Raw genomic sequence first — 8,683 nt, forward strand, 5'->3', positions numbered from 1 at the left:
CAGCACCGTGCCAGCCTTATTAAGGGCAGTGCAGGTGATGATGACGTTGGCACACTGATTCATTACATCTGGAGGGGAAAATCCGCCTAGTAAATGCTGAAGCGCAGCAAATATTTTTGGCTCCTGACAGATTGATCTGTGCATTATGCTGATTAGCCTATATTTGTGGAACTGAGGAAGTTAAAAATAAAGTCAGTGGAAAGCTACAAGATAAGGAAGGGATTTGCATTTTATGGCCACAAGCAATAAACTTCATTTTTTATCTGTTTCTTTTGGGTGGTAAAAATTTCAACACTTTTTTTTTTTCTTTTTTTCCTCCCTTCCCCATTCCCTTCTTTGGCTCTAGGTTTCACTGTTAGGTAAAAGCCCATAATTTATTTTCTCTTGCCAGTAATACTCTGGAAGGGAGCTGTAAATCTAGAGCACACACAGTTGTGAAATGATTTCTGAAAGAATTCTTTTGCAAATACGTGGTGCAATCCTGGAAAATGCTTAGGCACTCACAGTCCTTAGAGGGTGGTACAGGCATATCAAAGCATGTAGCAGCATGTGTACTCGGAGAGACTGGATGCTTAGGACGTTCCTGTGAGCTAGAGGGCTTTACAAGGTTTAGTTCATGGAGATAAATGATTAAACCCGACTTCTGACTGTTGCTGTTTTGTTTCCTATCTTCAGGCTCTTACTTGAACTTTTGCCACGTGGTATATGCTGTTGGGATACTCTTAGGAGATCGTCCAGGAATGGTGGATCACTTGCTGCCTACTGATGAATCTTTTTCATCTACAAGATCTCCTCTTGGATACTTTGGGGACATGACAGCAGGGGTGAGGTCCTACCAAATGCTGCCCTCACCCCTGTCAGAAGATGACAGTGACTCTTCCAGCTTTTGTTCTTGTTCCAGCCCTGATTCCCAGGTTCTCAGCTCTAGCTATGGGAGCACGTCTAGTGCCGAAAGTCAGGACAGTATCTTAGACTACTTATTGTCCCAGGCATCTTTGGGGAACACTGCTGCGTCTTGGTGGGACAAAAGGAGACTTCAGCCAATAGTGAAAGAGGAGTATTTTAGGTTGCCTGAATTTGCAGTGGATATGGAAGACTCTGGACCATTTCAGCCTACGCTTGAGGAAATTGAGGAGTTTCTGGAGGAAAACATGGAGTTGGAGCTCAGAGAAAGACCTAAAAGTGAGACCAAGGACTTGAGAGCTTGCAGCCAAGTTTCTGTTGCTTCAATACAGCAAAAAGACCATATGGTRCCCAGCGCTAGTTTAAAAGACAGCAAAAATGAACAATTGAGCAGCTCAACAGAAGGTGGCCAGGCTTCAAACGGAGGAATGTCCCTGGAGAATGGTATACCGGTTATGCTCCAAATCCAGCCTGTACAGATCAAACAGGAGTCCAACACGAGCCCTAGTTCCCAAGGACCAGCACAAGAGAATATTAAAATTGCACAGCTCCTAGTCAACATCCAAGGACAGACGTTTGCCCTTGTGCCCCAGATAGTTCAGTCATCCAATTTGAACTTGTCCTCTAAATTTGTCCGCATTGCTCCCGTCCCCATCGCCGCCAAGCCAATTGGGCCAGGAGGCATGATCCAGGGTCAGACGGGAATCATCATGGGTCAGAAATTTCAAAAGAACCCTGCAGCAGAACTCATTAAAATGCACAAATGTTCTTTCCCTGGCTGTACCAAGATGTACACGAAAAGCAGCCATTTGAAAGCCCACCTGAGGAGGCATACAGGAGAAAAGCCTTTTGCATGCACGTGGCCAGGTTGTGGATGGAGGTTAGTATTGGGATGCAGCAGTGTTCAACCCCCCTCGCCCCCTGCTCACTCGAGCAAACAGATTTGCAGTCTGTTGACTTATAAACCGTTTCTGGTGCCCCAAACTTGCTCAGTTGGTTTGAGAGTTAAGACCTTTTTCTTCCTGTTTGATGATCGAAGGGCTTTGACCAACTGTATAGCAGAGCATCACCTGTTGGCACCAGTTGTACAAGTGTCTTAAAAAAAAAAAATCCATCAGTAGTTAGTATTTCATCTCAAGACAGCCAGATTAAGCTTGTCACTGCAGGCAGTGCCTTGCAGTCACATTGGTCTTGTTGCAACACACCAGCTGCAGCAGATGCTGGGCTGGTACCAGCTGAGACCTGTAGATGACTGGGTTGGTTGAGGGCCGAATCTCTGTGCGGCACGGCTGTGTGCAGGTCCAGCTGCAYGGGGCTGCACATGATCAGTGACTGGCTGTGATAAATGCATGGGGTTAATATGTCCAGTATTTCATGCAGTTTCATAGAGAACTCGCTCCATCCCACTCCTTCTGGAAATGTTGTTGGTGACGTTCCAGCATGCTTCGGGCTTTATCCTCTGCCTTGGTTCAGAAAGGTGTGTGGGTGCCTATCAAAGCTGCAAAAAGCTGTCAGATATAACAACGTGACCGGAAGGCTGAGGTGAAATGAATCCTCAAAACATTGCTTGAATAGAAGATTGCAGGTTTGAGCAGAACATATCATAGAAAGTCTTTCTTAAATTTTTTTTTAATACGAATTGAAAAAATTAAAAGTTTTTAAAACAAAAAGTTGAATTTTTTTGGTGGGAAACTTTGGAAACCTGCCTCCCTCATTCCAATTAGCTGTGCTAATAGCCGGCCTGCTGGCAAGTGTTAACAAAGAACACCACAAATTATGAGGGAAGCAAAACATAATCTTTACTCCCTTGTATTAAATTAAACCAGACCTCTTTCAAAGAATACCCTGCAGAGCTTCTGCGAGCAATGTCTAATGAGGAAATGGGTGACAATCATGGAGAACAGACGAGGTAAAAAGTAACGGGAGAGAGTTGAGTGAAAATGCAAGTATGTGAGACATGCAGCAATTAGAGATGCCTGAATTGGTTTGAGGGAAAAGGTCAGAGCGGGACTGAATCCTCTGCTCCCAAAGCAGAGCAGTTTGGAGTTTGGGCCTCATCAGAGGGACTGAGTGAATCAATGCAACCAATTTTCTCGGTGTTTTTTCTTCCCCTTTTTGGTTTATGGTGGTTCTACAAACTGGTTACAATTTTCTTTCMATTATTTTGTACTGGTGGCATTTTTCACAAGCCTTGCTCAGAGACTTGCTGCTTGGGATGCACTGAAATGAGAGCCAGGTTATTTAGCTGATTGGGCCCGTAGGCACAGGCTGTTTTATCCCCGACCTGTAGCTGAAGCATGCAGTCCTTTTTCCTTGGCTGTCAGCATAAGCGCTCACAGGCAGCAAATGCAAATTTTGCCTTCTGCCTGTGACCATGCCTGGGTGTCATGTTGGCTTTCCCTGAGCTGGGACACAAGCAAAACCCTCATATTTGTGAAAAGTGTGCGTGGCATGTGACGGTTTGTCTGATCTGCACTGAGGTTTAACCAAAGTTTCCAGTAACTTTTGTGCTTTGAGATCAGGAGTCTGAAGTGTTGCCTCTGGGTGACCTTGTATAGCTCTGCCTTATTACAGAACTGGTGTTTTCCAGGCTGCAAAACCAAGGGGAACCTTTWGGAAAATATATGAGGAAGTAAGGGATGGAGCTTGAATTTGGGCCTGGGTTGCCTGCCTTCTCCCAACGGTACAAGGAACAGGGCGCGTAAGAAGCGGGACTCAGYTGTGCGGCAGGCTCAGGGAGGTGCAGAGCCAGCAGTTCAAGCGCCCTGGACTTTCGCTCCCAGCCAGCCAGAGCTCTTTAAAGATGAGAAGCCCAACAGGGATGAGAACGTAATCAACTTAGGTACAAAGAATATTTGTCCTGTCCACAAACAGCTGCCAGAAGGGTCATTCTGACTTTTTCTTTTTCTTTTCTTTTCTTTTTTGCCGTTGTTGCGTTTGTACAGCCCGAGCTGGTACCCCCGTCCCCAGCGCCCCCAAACGTTGCAGGCTCTGGTCCGTGGCGGGAGAGGGCACCGCGCTCGCTGGTGCGCCGGCCCGGGGTCCCCACGCGTCCCCGGGGCCTTGYGCAGCCTGCAAAGGCCGAGCCGCAGCAACGCGCCAGGCCGCCTCCGGCTGAGCGCTGAGTTACTCGGCGCTCTGTCGTCCATAAAGCGTGTTTACCTTCTCCGGGCGTTTGGAGGGAGCTGCGATCTCACATGACTAAGTCAAATACATCTGGCATCTCTGTTYGCTCCTAGTTTTATACCATCTCAAATGAATTTTAGTACTAAAACACTGTCCGGCTCTGCTCCTGCCCCCACTGCATTCTTGCGCTTGTTTGTATATTTATTTTTCACCAAAACCACTTAAGACTTGAGCTTGCCAAATATGGTAATTTAAGAAATCAAATGTTGCCTAGCATGAAGCAGCGGAGTCGCGGGGGATTAACGCTTTCCCGGCTCTCTGCGGGGGACGTTACAGCTACGTCATGCRCAGTCCCTTAAATGCCTAGGTGTGYGCCCGGGGAATCCTTTGGGCAGCCCCCAGGCCGGGGCAGTGCTGTGAGCTCCTCTCCGGAGGCGGCTGAACTCTGCTCGCTTCCGCCCTTCCTTGGCCCGTAGCGAGGGCTGTTTTCGGCCAGGTGCGGACGAGGAGCTCGAGAGCAGCCGGTGACCCGTCGCGTCCAGAGTCCTGCTGTCCTGGTCGGCGTGCTGATCCGTGGCCGGCCGGGTTGTGCCGCTGGCACGCGACGGCCCCTGGTTAACGCTGCCCCGGAGGCAGCCCGGACCGAAAAGCCAGGCTCCGGTGCCGCGCAACCATGTCGTGTCGGGAAGCGGCAGCAGCGCCCGCGGTCCCTCCTGGCGCGCGCGGCGTGCGAAGCCGCGGTTGCTGTCGGCGCCGTCGGGGTTAGGCAATAGCGTTTAAAGGCCTGCCGGGCCGCCGGGCCGGGGGACGGTCGCCGCGGCGCGCTCTGCGGGGGTGACGCGCGACGGGTTTTGGCCTCGTGGCGCTCGGGCGGAGCGGCCGCCTCTCTCCGGGGGAAGAGCGAGGGGGGATCGCGCCTCGCTATCTCCCCTTTAACCGCCGCCTGGAAGGAGTTCAGCGCGGGCTGATGCGAGCGCTGCCTGGTTTGATAGGGAGGATTTAAAGGCTTATCGTGTTTGCGGCCAGCAGCGTGCGTGGGACTGGACAAGCGCTCAGGGGGTGATGTGAGCTGAGGTCTCCGGTGAGGCAGCTCGGGGCCGGTGTCTTGTGGGGGCCTTTTCTGCTAGCGCCGCACCAAGGGGCTTCCAGGCTGCGCAGGAGGCACGYGAGTTTGCCGCAGCCGCTGCGGTTGAATTGCGGAAGGGCAGGATGGACCCAGAGTGTCCCCTCCGCCTGCCGAGGAGGGCTACAACCTGGCTTGGTCTCAGCTGCRGGGCTGTACTTGCTGGCGGCCTCGGCTGGGCTAGCAGCTGCATAGGAGGAGGCTGAGGTGACCAACCTTTCTCCCCCTGTGAGCCCCACAGCAGTGTCCTCGTGTGGCCGGGAGCCTGATACATTGGGAAGCTCTAGGATTTGTCTCCAAGGGAGATATGGTGACAGGTCCTTTGGGGTCCCACCAGACGGAGGGGTGAAGCAGACTCTTCCAATTGCTCTAGGGTTTCCCAGTTCCTCCTCCTTTCTTTTGAAGGAGGAATCCTTCTGGAAATGGGAGTGCGTTTGGCTGGTTAGATGTTCCTTGGGGGTACCTCATTTTAATTTGAATTTGGCAGTCCACAGGGGATTATTTACAGCTTTCTTGAGTTGGTTTCAGTGCCAGAACGTGCTGCAAATATCATTTCGCCACCCCCTGCAGAGCCAGGCCACCAGATCCTCCTCGGCTTCCTTGTCCTAACCTTTGCGTTGTTTTTTTGTAAACACACCGACAGCTCGAGGTTTATTTCTGTGGGCGCTGTAAGTTGATCTTTCCGTGACTGCTGGGGAACAGTATTGCAACATTCCTGCCTCTTCAGCTAAGGACATCGTTATGAGGCAGAGTGTATTTTTATCGGATGAACTCATCCGAGGTCCCAGGGTACAAGCAGAGCCGCTCATTCCTGATATGTGCCTCTTTCTCCCCCACCATCCGTGTGATTCCCATCAAAATGCACTTGCGACTCTCTTGTGCAGGATTAGCCCTGTGCTACTGCACGTCTGTTGCAGATGGTGACCTTAACAACCAAGGACATGGGACAAGGCAGCCTGGCCACATCTGGTTTTACTCCTTCTCTGAGGGACAGTCTGTACGTAATATGAGGATGGCTTTTTGCAAAGGAGCTTTTCCCCCTTTGATCCCTCTTCCCTTGGAAGTGGCTGCCACCCCTAGCAGCAGATCTGTTCTTGTCCAGCTTGGACACTGAAGTCCTGGTGAGACAGTCTGCGTAGGCAACATCCTGCCCTCTCTAGAAAGTTGCTTACAATCCTACTCATTTGTAGCTCTGTTAAGACAGTCTGTCAAGGGACAGCACATGGAGACTGGCTCACTGCTGGAGACTCGGGAGAAATTCCCGGCCGTGGCTGCTTCTGGTTCCAGATTGAGGTTTCGGGAAGCTGTGGCTGGCAAAGAGCAGGAGCGTTAGACAAAGCAAGTGTATGCAGGTACTTGGGGAGAAGAGAAACTCCTGTCGTAGCCTTTAGGAACAAGACATGTCACAGCCATGGAACAGGTTGATGGCTCTGTTGGGGGATTAGCTAGTTGCTCTTGATGGTGAATATGGCTCTTTCACCATGATGATACCAAAGCAAGGACAAGGTAGAAAAGCAAGGAAAATGGGTGAAGGAATCTCCCCTAGAAATGCCCCTGGGAAAGCTGGATCCACACCATACCTTCCCCAAAGCTGGCATCTGCATCTGCTTTGCAGTGGCGGCAAAACGCTCTCTCTGGGTGGTGGGCACCAGAGTGAAGACCTATGGGAACCAAAAAAGCCATTCTCAGCTTTCCCAGTGCCTCCATCATGTTCCTCAACTGGTGGCGGGAGATCAGTGCTAATTAAAACCTTTATGTGGAAACTTATTTTTCTGGCATGAAGGACTTATTCATAGGAGCCCAGTGGTCCTGTTTTTCCCCTTTCATAAAAAATAGCATATTCACCCTGTTGATGATGTGATATTTTGCTCCAGAAGGGCACGTTTTCCTACATGTTCTTTCCCCCATTTATTCAGCTAGTGCCCATGACTTCATTTATTTATTGTAAATAAACAGCTGATACCATTTCTTGCAAGCTCTCTTTCTGTGCCGCTCTTTGTTACTGTTCTGGCAACAAAACACTTAACTACCCTTTGTCAAGCAGCAAATTTTTTGCGCTGTCCGGACAGGGCTGTCTTAGCATGACATTGTTAACCCTGTGACTCCCAGTCAAGTCCAAGCTAGAAACAGAGTCAGCTCTGCTGCTAAGGCCAATGGATTAGCTAGTTTATTTGTGCTCAGTAAAGCCTGTGGGATTCATGATGGCTATTTTGGGGATTTTTCTGTGGAGACTGAAGGTGGAAAGACTCCTGGGAGACAATTTGGGTAATTAAAGGCTCAATCTTGATTTTAATTTGCCCATGAAGTAACTGTTTTAATGGCCATTGGGGCCTGCCTGGATTTCAGCTGTTACAACACGTAGCGTCTCTGACACCGAGATGTTAATAACTCTTTATTTAGCCATCAAGAGAACACGCAAAGGCCAATTTTTGAGCTGGATCTGATAAGGCAAATAGCTTCTGAGTAAATATGTCTAGCTATTATCTGGGGTCCATCTCAAATTAGCCACAATTACTGGATATGCTGTTGTACTTGTGTCAGTGCGAGCTTGGAGCAGACCTCACCTGCGGGATATTGTTATCTCTGTTTGACGAGGTCCGTGCTTGGATTCACAGGAAAGAGATTGCAGGACAAGCTTTGAAGGGGTCTAGCAGAGGTGCTGGGGAATCAAGAGCAGTGCTGTTTTAGTAGAGCTGTATCCATATTATCGTGGGTTGGAGCAAGAGGCATAAACATTGCCTTTATGCATTGCTCTCAGTGCAGAATTTACACGAGATGAGGTTGTTATTTGTGTGTTTCCATCGCTGCTGATGTCTGCTGATTGGGACCAGACTGTCTCTGTTGTGTGTCCTGGGCTCTTTCATTAGAGAGTTTGGGCCTTGCCACAAGCAGAGTCTCCCAGTGGCCTGAGGGGATGTTATGTGACCGTGAGAGAATTAGCAATGGAAAATCCCAGTTATTTGAAAATGCTTCTCTTTTCTTGCAGGTTCTCCAGGTCAGATGAGCTGTCCCGGCATAGACGCTCCCACTCGGGGGTGAAACCATATCAGTGTCCTGTCTGTGAGAAGAAGTTTGCTCGAAGTGACCACTTGTCCAAACATGTCAAGGTGCATCGGTTCCCGCGAAGCAACCGCTCCGTCCGCTCTGTGAACTGATTGGTCCCACTTTCCCCTTCCCGCCCAGCCGTCCTAGAACAGCCGATGACAGCACTTTTCTCACTATATTTCTAGTGATAATTTATTTGTCTCCACAGAACAGTCAATGCTGTTACTTGATACCACCACGTCTGTGTCCCATGTCCTTTAAACATGATTTGAGAATTAAGTTCTTTTGGGTCAGGGGAGGGGGGGTGTTTCTTCCTTTTTGTCCTTTTGTTTTTTTAAGGATGTTATTTTCCTTTCCTTCTATCTTTCCCTCCTTTGCTGCTGCTTCTTTCGGAAATTACAGTGTTTTATTTTTAGCTGTTTTCTGCTGCACAGGAAAATGTAAGAGTTGCTTGCTGCTAGTTAATTATAGCCCTGGCATTCCTGA

The 8,683-nt window shown here is 49.4% G+C and overlaps 1 protein-coding gene across 1 annotated transcript; it reads left to right on the forward strand.

Annotated features, from left to right (window-relative positions):
- Positions 1-232: 232 nt before the first annotated feature.
- Positions 233-8,316, forward strand: KLF15 (Kruppel like factor 15). The gene is made up of 3 exons (XM_026088096.1): positions 233-254; positions 649-1,783; positions 8,139-8,316. The coding sequence occupies exons 1-3, from the start codon at positions 233-235 to the stop codon at positions 8,305-8,307; spliced, it is 1,326 nt and encodes a 441-aa protein (XP_025943881.1). The 3' UTR covers positions 8,308-8,316.
- The last annotated feature ends 367 nt before the right edge of the window (positions 8,317-8,683 follow it).

The sequence above is a fragment of the Apteryx rowi genome, unplaced genomic scaffold (assembly GCF_003343035.1).
Source record: "Apteryx rowi isolate R43461 unplaced genomic scaffold, aptRow1 scaffold_75, whole genome shotgun sequence".
Taxonomy (NCBI): domain Eukaryota; kingdom Metazoa; phylum Chordata; class Aves; order Apterygiformes; family Apterygidae; genus Apteryx; species Apteryx rowi.